Source organism: Ornithorhynchus anatinus, chromosome 17 (assembly GCF_004115215.2).
Source record: "Ornithorhynchus anatinus isolate Pmale09 chromosome 17, mOrnAna1.pri.v4, whole genome shotgun sequence".
Lineage (NCBI taxonomy): Eukaryota > Metazoa > Chordata > Mammalia > Monotremata > Ornithorhynchidae > Ornithorhynchus > Ornithorhynchus anatinus.
This window is the reverse complement of record NC_041744.1, coordinates 3646871-3663156: the sequence shown is the minus strand read 5'-3', so window position 1 is coordinate 3663156 and position 16286 is coordinate 3646871. Positions and strand designations below refer to the sequence as shown.

The window sequence follows — 16286 nt, the reverse complement described above, 5'->3', positions numbered from 1 at the left end:
ATTTATGGAGCACGGACTACTAGCAGAGGACTGTACTAAGCACTCAGGAGAGTCCAATATAACAGAGTTGGTAGACAAACTCCCTGCCCACAATGAGCTGAAAGTCTAGGGCTTCCCATCCAGCACCCTGAATGGCCAGGATCTTCATTCCATTCCCCACTCTCCAGTGGCCTCCCAGACCCTGGGTCTGGAGGTATTCTCCAGAGCCATCTGGTCCACCCCCCACCCCCCCCCGCCTCAAACTATCCCAGGGAAGCCTGTCCTCCAGCTCGCGGCTCCGACAAACATCTCCTACACTGCCCATGGGGCCTGCCATCCGGCCACTATCCCGCTTGAGAAGCCCCCGCTTTGGCCTAAGCCACATCTGCCATGCTGTGTTCCTTCGGTCCTGCCGGGAATGAGGATTAAGGCCTGCTGGTCGCCCTCCTCCAGGCAAAAACTATTCCTGGTGTTGACCCTCAGCCTTCCCTTCTCTCAGCTGGACAAGCCCAGTTCCCAGCCTCCTCACCATCCACTTTAAGGCTCTCAGTCAGCTCTCCTCTGCCTACCTCTCCTCGCCCATTTTATTCATTCATTCATATTTATTGAGCATGTGCTGTGTGCAGAACACTGTACTAAGGGCTTTAGAGGGTACAATATAACAATAAACAGACACATTCCCTGCCCACAACTACTACAACCCAGCCCACTCGCTTTGCTCCTCTGTCAACCTACTCTCTGTCCATTCTGCTCACAACTACTCTCTGGCCTGGAACCTCTCCCTTCACATCCAGAAGACCACCATTCTCCCCACTTTCAAAGCCCTTCTAAAAATCACGGCTCTGCCAAGAGGCCATCCCTAACTAAGCCCTCATTATTATTACTATTAGCAATAATAATAATAACTGTGGTATTTATCAAGCACTTACTACGTGCCAGGCACTGTACTAACACTGGGGTGGATACAAGCAAATCAGGTTGGACAGCCCCTGTTCCAAATGGGGCTCACAGTATCAATCCCCATTTTACAGGTGAGGTAACTGAGGCACAGAGAAGTGAAATGTCTTGCCCAAAGTCACACAGCAGACAAGTAGCAGAGCCAGGGTTAGAATCCATGATCTTCTGACTCCCAGGCCCATGCTCTATCCACTACGCCATACTGCTTCTTATCTCCCCTCTCCCCTACTACTGTCAACCATGCACCTGGCTGGGAATCCCTTACACATTTTGATATTCTCCCCAGCCTCAAAGCACTCACATCCAGATCCTTATTCTCTAACATTTCCCCTATTCTTAATCTGTTTTAATATCTGTCAACCCCTGTAGAGGTAAGATCCTCGTGGGCAGGGATCGTGTATACCAACTCTCTTGCTTTGGACTCTCCCAAGCGCTCAGTAAGTGCTAAGTAAATACCACTGTTTGATTGCATGATTAACTGACTCAGGCTCAAGCCCTCAGCCAGAGTAAAGAAGCAGAAATCCACCTCTGGCTTCAGTGCCCACCCAGCCTTCCCTGGTATAGACACTGGCTTGGTCAGGATGGAGGGGATGGGACTGCAGAGGAAGAGAATGGGAGAGGAGGTGGAGAAAGGGAGGAGGTGGAAAAAGGGAGGAAGAGAAAAGGGGAGGAGGAGAAAGAGGATGAAGGGAGAAGGAGCAGGAAGAAGTGTCAGTTTACTATTTCAGGCTTTGAAGTGAAGAAGGAAACCACAAGCACCTGCCAGTAACTGGAGGGTGGGGGTGGGGGGCTGGAGGGGGGAAGTTGGAGGGGAACTACAGACTGGCCCCTGGCTACCCGAGCCGAGGCCAGGAAAAGCCGGCGACCATCCCAGTGGGTGAAGCAGCCACAGTGGGGTTAAACCCCGGCTTCCACAGGGAGCGAATCACGAGGGAACAAAGAGCTCCTGAGCCGGGGTCCCGACCTCACAGATACGAGCCGGGGGAGGGGAGTCGGCGGGGGTCACCTAGCAGCCCCGGTTCTCTCCCGATGGTCATTCCCCAGGCCTCAAACCCAGAACGACATCACATGCACCATTTTGGGGAAGCCTGGCTGAGAAGCCAAACCCCAGACACAAAGACGTCCGGCGCCATGTGCACAACAGACAGGCGACAGGCCGACTGCAAACCGGATTGTCCGGAATCCGTTCTGTCAAAAGGCCTCTTAGGAGCTCCTTACCCCCACCCCCCTCCCCCACTGGTCCCTCCCTCTGAGGGACCACATGCACAGAAGCGTCTTCCTCCTCCACGTGTTCTCCCAGTTTTGGTGGGAATGGTCGGTGGAGTGAGGCCAGCTGGAAAATCAGAAGAGCCCACCCACTCCTGCTCTGTCCATTCCCATTGTCAAACTGGAACCACGTGGCATGGGACTGGGCAGGGCAAGGAGGAAAAATCTTCCCTTCCCTCAGCTCATCAGTTCCTCTTTGCGCTCCAGCCCTCCTCCCCTTGGGGAACCCCGGAGGGCCCGGCCCAGCCCGTTAGCCGAGGCAGGGAGCCTGGGAGGGGCTGGGGGCCATGGACCCCCTCCCCTAAGCCCGCCCCACCCTCCAGCGGGAACTCAGGTATCATAGGGACCTTCCACTTAACCCCTGATGTGTCAGCCTTCCCCGCTCCGGCCACCCCTACCGGCTTGGGGCAGTGGATGTGTCGGGCCAAGCTGATGATGAGGTCGTGGGTGATGGGGTCCACCAGGTTGCGGAAGCTGGCGTAGCGGTACAGGACGTCATCCAACGAGGTCGACTCCATGCCCAGGTCCTGCAAGACCAGAGCAGGTCAAGGTCACGGGAGCCAACCCCCCCGTCTCCCCGTCCCCGTAGCTCACCCTTGGCTGGAGGCCACCCCCTGTGAAGGGTGGGCAGCTCCGGCCAACCGGCCTGTAACAGCAGGGCCCAGGGGCAGGAGCAGGTAGCAGGACTAAGTCCGGTCCCAGCTCTGCTCAGGGCCAGCTGGGTGTCCCGGGACCAGCTGCGACACCCCTCTGGGCCTCTGTCTCTCCCTCTGGGAAATGGGGGCCATACCTGCCTCGACCTTCCCTGAGGGATACTGTGTTGTGGCAGCACAAGAGGAGACACCAGACAGACCTGACTCTGTTGGCTGACCTCCCCGTCCCTGGCTGCACGGGTTCTGGAACTGATACTCGAGCCAAAAAGACCTTCTTCAAAGGGGTCTCCTCGCCCTCCCTCGAAGTCAAACAGACACACAGACACAGCAACCTCTGGCTTCTCTCTTGGGACCCCATCAGTCAGAGTGCCCCAGAGGAAAGAGCCCAGGCCCGGAACTCAGAAGACTTGGCTTCTAATCCTGGCTCCAGGACTTGCCCGTTGAGTGACCTTGGGCAAATCACTTCACTTCTCTGTGCTTCAGTTTCCTCAACTGCAAAATGGGGAGTCAATACCTGTCCTCCTTCCTACTTAGATAGGAGCCCCCTGTGGGGCAGGGACTGGGTCCAACCTGATTAACCTGTATCTATCCCAGGGTTTAGAACAGTGCTTGACACAGAGTGAGCGCTTAAAAGCCCCCAACCCCTGGCAAAAAAATAACCCATGATCAGCAATCTGACAGGAGGGGGCGGGGGGCAGGGAACCCAGTGGGTCGGTGCTGGGGGGGTAGGAGGCTGGGGGTGGCAGGTTTGACAGCCATGCAGCTCCCTGATCCCCCTAACAGACTGGTGGCGGAGCCTGGGAATCTTGTTCAAAACCCTCACCATCCTCGACCTCCCTCCCCACCTTCCACCGCCCCAGCATTTCAGCCTTGGGTCCAGCATGAATTTAGGGCTAGGCCGGGCAAGGAAACAATGATAGCGTTAATAATCACAGGAGTATCTGGCAATTGCTTCCTATGGACCAAGCACTGTGCTAAACGCTGGGATAGATACCACACAATCAGATCAGCTACAGAACCTGTCACACAGGGGGCTCGTAGTCTTGGGGGAGAGAGAAATGTTGTGGAATCCCCATTTTACACATGAGGAAACTGAGGCCCAGAGCAGTTAAGTGACTCGCCCTAGGTCACACAGCAGGCAAGTGGTGAAGTGGGGTTTCGAAACCGGATCTCCTGGCGCTCAGTCCCGCACTCGATCTCCTAGGCCACGCTGCTTCAATCGGGTGGTACTTATTGAACACTTACTGTGTGTAGAACACTGTACTACACGGTTGGGAGACTACACTATGACAGAGTTCTCTGCTCCTCTGCTGGCAATTTGGCTTTCAGGGAGGTAGACTGGGCAGAAGTAGTAGTAAGTCTCCTGGCTCCCATGAACAGAGCTGCCTCAGATGAGAAACAATCCTGCAGTGGTGTTTCCGGGGGGAGAGGGGTCCACACAGCCTCAGAAAACTGGTTAGCTTTCAAACTTGGCCCAACTCCAGTGTGGATGGGGGAGGGGGAAGGATGGAGGCCTCCTGCCACCTCCTCAGATGCTTTTGAGGGGGAAGAGGGGAGGTGGGTGGGTGAATGGGTGGGTCTCCGCCTCCCTCTGCCCCACCCCACCAGGCCCTCCAGATCTGGTCAACTCCCAAACTGATCCTTTGTGTCACTCCAGGATGAACCCGGACCTTTCCCCGGGGAGGGGGCATGACAGGGCCTCCCCATGCCCTCCCACCCCCACCCCGGGACTCCCTAGCTGAAGGACTTTCCACCTTCCAGGCCCCCCTTCCCCTGCAGTGGTTTTTCACAGCTCGGTGAGGCTGGGAAGGGCTCTGCTCAACCCAACCAGCTCATCTGCAATTTAATAACTTCTCCCCTGGGCCCTCCCTCCGGCCTCCGCCCCCGGGCTGGACCGGACCGGAACCAGGCCCTCCTCCTGCAACCGGCAGTGCAGCAACTGCGCAAAGAGCCTCCAGCTCTTGACTGTAGGGGTAGCACAGAGCCCAGGAGACTGGGGTTCTAGGCTCAGCTCCACCACTCGCCTGCTCTGAGACCCTGGGGAAGTCACCATAAACCTCTCTGGGCTTCTGTTTCCTCTTCTGGAAAATGGGGACAAGGTACCCTTCTCCTTCCCACTTGGACTGGTAGCCCCAGTGTGTCCACACCGATTCCCCTCGTCATCGTAACCCACCCCTGGGACAGGACAGGAGGCACCCCGCCCCACCCACGGCTGGCTCAGATACAATCCCGGCTCCTCCACTTGCCTGTTGTGTGACCTTGGGCAAGTCAAGTCAGTTCTCTGGGCCTCAGTTACCTCATCTGTAAAATGGGGATGGAGACGGTGAGCTCCATGTGAGACAGGGATTGTGTCCAACAGGATTAATTTGTATCCATCCTAGCACTTAAAACAGTGCTTGGCACATAGTAAGCCCACAACAAGTACCATCATTATTAGTATTATTATCCAGGTGGATCCAAAGGCAGGGGCAGGGCCAATTGGACCCCGGGCCAGTCCGGCTGCCCGAGGAGTCTGGCAGGGATCAGCCAGCCTATCTGCCACTCAGCCTGCACCGGGGATTCCCCCAGGGAACAGGCTATCAGAGTCACACACATCAAACTCACCAAAAGACACAACAGACACACACTCCCCCCCTCCACTCATTACAACACAGACACACACCGAACGACACAGGCACTCATAAAGACCCAGGCAAACACTGATGACAGGCAGGCAGGCAGGCAGGCAGGCAGCCGCCCCCAATTCCCCGAGGCCCCCCTGCCTCTATTTAATCAAGGCCTCAGGGCCCGTCCGCCTGGACAGGATCTGATTGATGACGCCTGCTTTCTACAGTGCCGCCGCGGGCTGGGCATGGCGCGTGCTGGGCCATTGGAAAATAATATTGATTTTTCTCTTTTTTCCTCCTGGTGGCAGAGGCGCCGCAGCCAAGGGGCAGAACGTGGCGGGACTGGGGAAAAATGTGTCTCATTTAGAGCAACACACAGGCGTGCTCACCCTGCCTAGCTGGACTTCCTGACATTCCCGAGCTCCCGCCCCAGACGGGCCTTCGGATCGCTGGCCTGGATGATGCCAAGACGGGACGAGGCCACTGCTCTGAGGTGAAGTGCCTGTTGCCTCGCATATGGTCAGACGCGGGATCCCCCCTGCTAATCACAGAGAGTCCAGGGGGCAGGGGAGGGGAGGATGTGAGGGGGAACCATCAGCATGGCATAGTGGATAGAGCATGAGCCTGGGAGTCAGAAAAGTCAGGGGTTCTAATCCCGGCTCCACCACGTGTCTGCTGTGTGACCTTGAGCAAGTCACTTCACTTCTCGGTGCCTCAGTTACCTCATCTGTAAAATGGGGATTGAGACTGTGAGCCCCACACGGGGCAGGGACTATGTCCAACCTGACTTCTTTGTATTTACCCCAGTGCTTAGTACAGTGCCTGACACATAGTAAGCACTTAACAAATACCACAATTATTATTATTCTACCCCAGAAGACAGACTGCCTCCATCTGCCCCAGGCTCTGAAGCTGCCAATCAATCAATCCATGGTATTTCTGGAGTGTCTACTCTGTGCCGAGCACTGTACACATCTGCCTTGTGCAGAGACCCAGCAAAACTTTCTTACTGTGGAACGGGCCCCTGAGGTGGGCCTTCATCATTACCGACTTCTAAACTATGTTTGGGGGCTCCTAGCTGCCTCGTGCCTAGTTTACCAGGAGGCAGCACCTCGGGAAGAAGAAGGGAAGGGGTAAGGGTAAGAAGGGTAAGGGGGAAGAAGGGTAAGGGGAAGCCAGGTGAGTTGCCATGCCCCAAGGTCTCCCCAACAGCCTCCTCTCGGGCACCAGCAACCGAGTCTCCCTGGGTGACGGGGAGACTGCCGGAATGCCGGGTCACCCTCCTGGGTCACTGTCCACCCCGAGGCCCGCCAGGCCGCCCACTGAGCGCCTGCCCAGTCGGAGGGCAGGCTCAGATGGATGGCCTGGGCCCGGGACAGCTGGAGCCCATTAGTCACCCACGTGACTCCCTCCCTGCCTCCTCCCCACAACCTCACTTCCTGGCTTTTCCGGGCCGGGTTCCACGCCGGCATCAGCAGCTGCTCCCCTGGCTCTCTGAGCCCCCCACCCTGCTGGAGGCCACTGCTGGCTCCTCCCCCACTCCACGCCTCCAGGCCCTAGAGCAGTCCCTGCCAGTCCCGAGGGCCACCACCGAGGCAATAGAGGGGCTGGTATCCCCACCGCTCTTTCATCAGGGCGCTTGGTCTCACACACTCCAAGTCGCTGATGACAACGTCCCATTAGGGCTTCCCCCGGGGACCCAGAGTGGACAGACCCACACCCCTGACCCCCAAGCCCCCCACCCATGACCCAACATGGATCTTCCCGCACCCCCTAAATGATAGTAATAACGATGATGGTATTTGCTAAGTGCTCACGAAGTGTGAAGCAGCAGGCCAAGTCAGGTGCCCAAGTCCCCGGCCCTGCCCCTTCCATTCAGTGGTGCTCGGGACATCCTGGCCAGGAGTGGCAGGTGCCAAAGTCTTCCCGAATGGAGAAAGGAGTGCCCTCGCTGGCCCTCTAAGCGGGAACCATAAAAGGCAGCTTTTATGGTCCAATTGCAATGTAACCACCAGCCTCCTCCTCCCCCATCGTCCCCCCACCCTGTTAGGGGGCAGCATCCAAGGGAGGGGCTACCCCAGATGCACCCCCACCGGCGTGACCGATTTGCTTCTTCTGGGACCACTCGCGGTCCCAAGCCAGCTAATCCTGCAGGACGGACGGTGTTCTGTCAGTTTTCTTTAAGTGGTGGGAGCGGGCTCCTCGCCCTCCACCTCCCCAAAATGCCCACCTCTCCAACTGATCGCCAGCCCCTCTCCAGCCCTAGGTGGCCTGGCATTGGCAACATGGGCAGCCATGCCCAACTGCAGCTGGAAGAGGGTCCCAGGTGGAGTGGCTCCTTTCCCGGTCTTCATCCGGGTTTACTTGCCCACAGAAGGAATCCGTTCCATCCCCAGGTCAGTACATATCTGCAGGGGTGCCCTCAATGATTTCGAAAGTGTGAGGGGTGGGGGTGAAGCTAAGACCCCCTCACACTGTTCCATCCACCTCATACCAGGATGTGGAGAGCTGGCAGCTGTGGGGAAGGGGCAGGGGGAGCCTTGCCCTTTGGGGGTACAGGCCAAAAGCTGAGCCTGGAAGGACTGTTCCTTGGGCACTGTTACCCACAGTGAGGAAGAGAGGCTGCTCTTAGTTTGCAAGTTGGACTTTTCCGCAGTCGTGTGGGGTCCCTGCAGGCGGGGACCGACTGTGTCTGCCTACCCCCACCCCCCAGGGGGGACCCCATGCCTTGAAGCAAGCCAACGGTGATCCATCATGAAGATGAGAAGGGAAAGTCTTCGACTCCCAGCCCCCACAACCAAGCCCAGGACCCCACTTCACAGCCAGACAGACACCCTCCTGGAAGTTTCTGGCCCAGATCCAGTTTCTCTCCAACCTCTCCCAAGAACTTACTGAGCGCCCCAGGGAGGGACGGAAGGAGGGAGGGAGGGGCTGAGGCCAACCAGCTTCCAAGAAAGCGGGGCAGGGCGAGGGGGAAACTGGAGAGCAAAGCCCACACAGTCACTAAGTCATTTTTTCCAAGCTCGTGGCTGCCGGCAGTTGTTGGCTCATTACTCCAGCCACGCACCCCGACTCTCTTCTCCCCCTAAACAGGGGAGACTGGGACAGGCAGGCACCGGTTCCCCCCACCCACCCCCCCAAATCACCAGACTATCCTGCAGCAATGCCCTTGGAGGCCCAGCCTGGCTCCTTGGGGAGTGAGTAGGGGAGTTCTGGAGGGCTGCAGGAGAAGAAAGGAGAGAGGGGAGAGAAGAGAAGAACAATCAGTGTGGTATCTGTTCGGCGCTCACTATTTGCCAAGCACTATGGCAAGAACTGGATTAGAGAGAGGATAAGCAGATTGGATGCAGGCCTTATTCCATCTGGGGTTTTTAGTCTAAGAGTGGGGAGAACAGGTATAGAATCCCCATTTTTAAAGACAAGGGAACCGAGGCTCAGACAGGTTAAGTGACTTGCTCAAGGTCACACAGCAGGCAAGTGGTGGAGCCGGGATTAGAGCGCAGGAAAAGAAGGGATGCGGGGAGAGAAGGAGGGAGTGGGGAAGGAGCCTCCCATGAGGTCAAGCACTTTCCCTCTCTCAGCCCACACCAGCCTCTCTCAGCCCTGGCCCTGCTGGGAAGGTGAGAAAAGAGCAAGTCCCAGGGGAGGGAGAAGGGGGGTGGGTTCCACCATGGGTCCTGAAAGACCATCCTGGCCAGATTACTGGGACCCGCCCTGGCGCTCAAGATTGTGAATATCCCCATGTCTTCCCCCTCAGCCTGGCCGGGGGTGGCGAGAGTCTCAGGATACCTGGGCTGTCGTCCCAGCTACCTCCCCCACCCCCTACCTTGTTGTGTGCCCTTGGACAAGCACACCTACCTCTCTGGGCCTCAGTCTACCCCATCCCCGGACACCTAAGGGCCTGCCCCTGCGATTGGCACAATTGGAAAGAAAGCACACCCGGCCCAAAAGAAAATCGGACTGCAGGTGGGGGGCTCGGGGGAGGATGGCTCCGCTCTTCCTCGGGCTCCAGGCGCTCCCCCTCTCGAAGCCCACGGCGGGAGGGCCGGAGCACTGCATTCTGGGCTGTGCTCCAAGCTGCCGGGGCCAAGGCGAGGGTGGCTGGCCAGCAGGGCTGTGGCTTTGGCTGACACCGGCGTGGGCAGGCCAGGCCGCATCAGGCCGGGCCAGGCTCCGCCAGGCCAGGCGCTCATGAAAAGAACAAGTCAGAGGCCCGCCCCACCCACTCCCAGCCGGGAATCCTGCAGCCTCCCCCAGGGCCGAGCCGAGGCTCTGCTCCATCTGGGCCAGCTGCCCACAGACCGAGTGACCGACTGACCACCAACCCACCGACCGACAGATGGATGGACTCCTGGCTGGGCCCCCGGAGCCAAGCCGGAAATGGCTGCCTGCAGGCCGCTGCTTCCCTGGAGCGGCTCCTTCCATCCTGGATCGCCTGCCTCCATGTTCCAGCCCCACCCTGCCCCACAGGTCCTCCTCACTGAGCCCGGCTATGTGCGGGGTGGGGGGGCGAGGCTGGGGGAGTCCTGGACCTCTGCTTCCCAGCCCAGCTGGGCCATCCTATGCCCTCTTAGACAGGAGCCGGCCAGAGGCCTGAGGAGGGGATAGCGGGAGGGGGGGAGTGGTGGTGGGGTGGCAGTGAGAGGCAGAAGAAAGGGGAGGGAGGGAGGGATGGAGGGATGGACACAGACCAGGAAGAAGGGAGCATCTAGCAGAGAAGGGGCAGAAGCCAGAAGGCGGGGGAGTGGTCTGGGCCAGCAGTCCATTCTCCCACCCTCATCCAGTAGAAATGTGCAGGCCCAGAGCCAGAAGTGTCCAGCCCTGAGGCCCCAGGGGACAGGACCCTGGGCTGGGGGATGGGGACGGGGATGGGCCAGGAATGCCAACAAGCGGCTCGCCGCGGCCCTGGGCAGGATTCCCCTGGCAGGCAGGCAGGCAGGCGGGCAGAGGTCAGCCAGCCCAGGCCGGCCGGGGACCCAGCACGCTGTAAATTCCTGTCCCGGAGCCATCAAGCGCTGCTCCATGTTGGGAAGAAAATTAAAAAAATTCAAGCCCATAAATCCCAGCTCCCTGCCAGGGACAGGCCGTGACTCTCCTTACGGTGGCGGGGGTGGGGTGGGGGGTGGCTTTTAATTCATCTCCTTCCCCTCTCTGGAGGAGGAGAGGCTGATCAAGTGACTGTACATTATTTAAAACAGCCTTGCAGATTGCCACGGGCCTGCAGGCTGGAAGCCAGGTGGGCCTAACGCACTGTGAATGTGGAATTCCGGGGGGTAGAGAAGATCTGTGGGTGGGATGGGCAGGCACACACTCGCCTACATGTACAAACCAGGCACACCTAGGCCCGGACACTCACAAATGTGCATATGCAAACTTCCCCCACTCCCAACACCCCCAACACCCGACCATGGGGATCCCCACAATCACCATCTCCCCCTCCAATCCCCCTCCGCACACACGGCAACGTAGACAGGTTTTGTGTCCAGCCAGCCCCGTCCCCCATCCTCCCATCGCCCCCCATTCCCACGCAGGGGCTGGGAGCTGGCACGGGCACGTGATGGACAGGAGGGAAGCGGAGGACGTGGGGTCAGTCTGGGGTCCTTCCTAGTCCCCAGCCGCCCCCTCCCCAGCTCTGACTCCAGGCAGCGGTAGTGGCGACAGCAGCATCAGCAGCAGAGTGACTGTGCAGAAACATACCACGGCTTGCCTCGCTCCCTCCGGGTGCCCCGAGAGACCCCGGCAATGACCAGGACCAGGACAAGGAGGAGCATGATGAGGAGGACCAAGAGGAGGAGGAACAGGAGGAGGAAGAGCAGAGCTGGAGGAGGACGAGCAGGAGCCGGAGCAAGAAGAGCAGGAGCAAGACGAGGAGGAGGAGGAGGAAGAGAGAAAGTAAGGGGAGGGGGAAGGAGGGGAAAATGGGGCAGGGCAGGGTTTGGGGAGGAGAGCAGCGGGAGGTCAAAGCTACCATAGCACCATCTCAGGCAGAACCCAGCCTGGATAATTTATGATTATCATCAATCAAAATAATAATAACTGGTTCCAAGCTATTAGTAATAATGATGCCTTAATAATAATCATAGTGAGTGCTTTACAAATACCACTACATGCCAAGCACCGCACTAAGCCCTGAGGTAAGATACAAGATCAGATCCAGTCTGTCCCACAGCCACAACACACTGAATTGAGCCAGCATTTTACAGATGAGGAAACTGAGGCCCAGAGAAGTTAAGCAGCTGGCACATGGTCACCTGGCAGGTAGAAGGCGGAGCCGGGATTAGAACCCAGGTCCTCAAACTCCCAGGCCTGGGCTCTTTTCATGAGGCCACACTGCTTCCCAACACTGGTCCCACCCAACCGAGGGCCCGAGAGGGGATGGACTCAGGGGAAAGGGCTGTGGAGGGGAGGAATCAAAAGCACTGCGTTTGCCAATATGATGCCCATGACAAACAGGTCGGTACACCCTGTGACGTCCAGTCCGCAGCCCAGGACCCTAGTGCCAAGCTGGTATGGTGGTCGAAATGCCCCAGGGCTCTCTGGGCATTTACACCTAGGCTCAGGCCCTGAGCCAAAAGCAGTGCCTCCTCCTGGGGCAGGGTGGGAAGGGAGGGATGGGGCAGTTGGGCCAATAAACAGGGGTGTGGGAGGAAGCCACCCCGCAGGACTAGAGTCAGGGCCTTCTACCCCATGCCCGGGAGAGGGCAGGGAAAGCGGGGAGATCCGCTCTGCTGAGGCACCCGCTCCCACTCAGCCCCTGCCATAGCAGCAGTTCTGCTTGAGCGGGGAATGAAGCAGGGACCTCTGGGTTCTGCCTCAACTCAATGTTCCGTTACCTCTGCCAAGCCCCTTTCCCTCTCTGTGCCTGTCTCTCCTGCAGCAGCTCTCCCCTGAGGTGGGCAGGGAGAGAGATGGGAGACCCTCTTCCCAGGGGCTCTGAGGCGACGCTCCAACCAGGCTGTGCGCCCGTCTGCCCAGCCGGCCGGTCCGGGCCCCTTGCCCAGGAAACATGCCCGACTGACCGATGACTGACCGACTGGAACCTGGCCCGGTCACCACTTCGTCCAGCGGGCAAGCGTGGGCCCAGCTTGGAGAGGGGCCCTCCCCGATAGCAACGGCTCGGCCCTCTCCTGTTCTGCCTGACCTCCCTTGGGTACGGCAGGAGATGTCCCGGCCTCCCGCCTCGGCTCTCATTCCCGGCTCCAGGCCGGCCTCACTCGCAAACACGCCATTGGGCACCCATGCAAACCCTGCGTCACTGGGCACAAGCAGCCCCCTGGGGGTGGCGATAAATAAGTGGAACAGTCGCCCCCGCAGGGCCCCCCAGCTTCTGATGGCAAACAGGGGAGACAGGACACCTGACCGGCAGCTATAAACCCGAGGAGCCAACGGTGCCGGGGGTGAGTCAACACCACGATAACGGCCACTTCCAGGGTGGGTGCCCGGAGGGATGCCCCCACCCCAGAGCTCCCTGCCCCAACTACTCTTCTTCCTCCCCACCCTGTGTGAGTGCATGCACATACACACACACATTCCCCACAGGGCCAGGCTCCCCAAGGTGTCCTGCAGAAGACCCTTCCCCATAAATGGGTGCTAAAGCACTCCCACTCTCCAGGCCCCAAAAAGTGGCCCCTTCCCCACCTCTAGGCTCAACACATCCTCTCCCCACCCCCAGGTCTCTGCATAAAGAGAGCCCCCAGTCTTCCCTGCCCCCGCCAATCCCGGTTGGGGTCTCTTCCCTCACCCACGTCTGTGGGCACAGAGGAACTGGCACTTGGCTCTCTCCCAGAGGCAATTCCAGCTCCAGGACCCCCCACCTCACTCTGCCCTCAGCAAAAATGTCAGGGGAGAGGGAAGAGATTGGGATTAGGTAAACTGGGCTTTGCTGGGGTCCCCGCCCCCTCCATCCTCCTCTCTCCTCAGCCCAGGGCCAGGCTCGGAAGGGCAGGGTGTCCGAGGCAGCAAAGCCTTTCCCCGCAGGCCCAGCCCTAATGCAAACACTTCTGTCCTAAGAGCTGGGAGGCTACGGGTAGCAGGGGGTGTCGTCCCCTGCCCGGGCCCCTCTGTAAATCCTGCTAGGCGGGGACCACTGCTACAGATTCTGTTATCTGTACTCTCCTTGGCACTCAGTACAGTGCTCTGCCCACAAAAGGCACTCAGTCAATCAATGGTATTTACTTAGTGCTTACTATGTGCACAGCACTGTATTGAGCACTTAGGAAAGTACAATATAGCTTACAGTCAAGAAGTGGGGGAATAAATACAACTGATTGATGAAGTCTCCGAGAAGGCCAGACAGGGGACGGCAGTGACCCACCGCAGGCCCCCGACTCCAGTGCCCTACAGGGGCTCATGGGCACCGAAGCTATTTTCTATAAGGGCTCCATTCCCATCGATCCATAGTCCAATCCCCACTGCCTCTTTCCACCCCTCCCCAGAGAGAGAGCATCTACTCTTTACGATCAATAACAGTTGGGGTGTGTATCCAATGCTTCTCTGTGCCAAATCCTGGATGGCCAGCATAAGAGGGAGGGAGAGCAGTTCCTTGACCCCCCATTTTACAGATTGGGAAACTGAGGCCCAGAGAGCTGAATCGTCCTGACTCTGCCATTGCACTGAGAGCCCGCCGGCCCCTGCTGGTTCTTGGTCCGACCTGCTAACGCGCCGGGTGACTGCTCCTCTTCTCTGCGATTCAGTTTTCCCCCTCTGCCGAATGGGTACGACCCCCACCTGCTACCGAGAACTCCTCCGAGACGAGGATTACCAGACTTGGCCAGGATTTGGGAACTCTGGGATGCTGAGCCTAATGCCGCTGCTGGAAACCCCTCTCTCCCCGTGCCACGGCACGACTCGGCGTCATCCCCAGAGAAACAGCGGGGCTCAGTGGAAAGAGCACGGGCTTGGGAGTCAGAGGTCGTGAGTTCTAATCCCCACTCCGCCACTTGTCTGCTATGTGACTTTGGGTAAGTCATTTAACTTCTCTGTGCCTCAGTTACCTCATCTGTAAAATGGGGATTATGACTGTGAGCCCCAAGTGGGACAACCTGATTACCTTGTATTCCCCCTAGTGCTTAGAACAGTGCTTGGCACATAGTAAACACTTAACAAATACCATCATTATTATTATTATGCTTGGGCCCCTCCCCACGGCTCCGGACAAATAGAATTCCAGAGCTCTTTGGCGGAGAAGTCCTGGACTCTGCCATAGTCGTCGTGGACAGAAGCATAATCGCGCTTAGAACAGTGCTCGGCACATAGTAAGCGCTTAACAAATACCAACATTATTACAATCAAAAGCATGATCCAACAGTGATACTTAGTGCTTACTGTGCAGACAACACTGTGCTCAGAGATCAGCACTGTAGTCTGGTAACCCTTTCATTAAGCAGGGACATTAGTCAAACGACTGGACCAAGGCCTCCGGAGCCATCAAGGGCCTGCGGCCCTAAGCCACAGCGGGGAGTGGGTGGGCGAGGGGGTCGCTAGGTTCACGTCCACTTCCCTCTAACCACCTCCCCGCTCCCCGAAGGCCGGGTTCCGCCCAGGTTCCCCACATTTTTCCTCCCCCTCTGACACACGGGGTCGGGGAGAGGGGCTGAGAAGCCACAGACCCCGAAACCTGGTCATATAAGCCACCCCTCTGTCTCCACGCCGGGGCACCCTCCAACCTGCTCGGGGCATCAACGGTGTGGACCGGGGTGGGGGGACGACGACGGGGGTCCCGGGGGAGGGGACGAAGAGAAGGAAGAGGAGGAGGGAGGAACCTCCGCGGGCGGCCTGGAGGAGGCGGAGGAAACGTGCTCATCAGCAGATCATCAGGAGGAGCGGCGGGGGGGGGGGGGAGTGGGGTGTCTGTGTGTGTGTGTATGTCTGTGTGTTTGTATGCCTGCGTGCGTGTGAGTGAGAGCTGCGGGGAGGGGCGTCCCCGCAGCCCCCTCCCACGTGCCCTGGGGATCGGCGGTTGAGGGGAGGCTCGAGGGAAGGAGAGAGGGTGGGCCGCCCGCCCCCCGACCAGAGCGGGAGTGGGGAAACTGAGGCCGGGAGGGTCCGAGGACGGCAACCCGGCCCGTCCCGCTGCCCCCTCCCCCCCACCCCCGGTCGGCCGGTCCTGTCCGGTGCCCGCGTTGACCCCGGCTCACCTGTCGCAGGTGTCGGAGCAGGGCGGCGGCCTGGTCCCTCCGGCCCTCCCGCGCCCGGCCCAGCAGCTCCTCGATCAGCCCGACGCGCCGCTGGTAGGGGGCCGGCCCGGACGCGGGCCCCGGACCCCCCGACTCAGGCCCCCCGGGCCCAGGCCCCCCGGCCCGGCCGGCCTTGTCCCCGGAGCGCGGCAGCAGGGAGGTCCACAGGTGGGGGCGGGGGCGGGGGGTCCGGGGGTCCGGGGGGCTCTCCGGCGCCGGGCCCTTGGTCTGCCGGCTGCCCATCGCGCCCGTCCCGGGCCTGGGGCCTCCCCTCCCGTCCTCGGGCGGGGTCAGGGGTCAGGGGTCGGGGGGCTCAGCCCCGGGCCGCCCGCTCCATCCCCCGGCTCGGCTGCCTCCCCAGCCCGGGGGGGCCCAAGGGCCGCGGACCCCACCGGACCGGACAGGACCGCACGGGAGAGGACCGGACCGGACAAGACAGGACCGGACAAGAGAGGACCGGACCGGAGGGGAAAGGAGAGGAGGGGAGGGGGCCGTCAGCCCCGCCGAAAACACGGCCGCCCCCGCCCACAACTTTGGGGGAAACTGTTGCATGCCGGCGGGCCGAGGGAGGGGAGAGAAGGGGCGGAGCCGAGGGACGGGCAAGGGAGGAGGAAAGGAAAGGGACGGAGGATTGGTGGCCTGCCCCCCCC

The 16286-nt window shown here is 59.5% G+C and overlaps 1 protein-coding gene across 1 annotated transcript in view; it reads right to left on the bottom strand.

The window, feature by feature from the left end:
* The window catches only part of LRRC75A (leucine rich repeat containing 75A), a 29841-nt gene extending 14129 nt beyond the window's left edge, over nucleotides 1-15712 (bottom strand). The window contains exons 1-2 of the mRNA XM_029081790.2: nucleotides 15598-15712; nucleotides 2601-2729 (exon numbers count right to left, since the gene is read on the bottom strand). Of these exons, the coding sequence (XP_028937623.1) occupies nucleotides 2601-2720 (120 nt within the window). The 5' untranslated portion in view covers nucleotides 2721-2729; nucleotides 15598-15712. The remainder of the gene's footprint in view (nucleotides 1-2600; nucleotides 2730-15597) is intronic.
* Nucleotides 15713-16286: the final 574 nt, after the last annotated feature.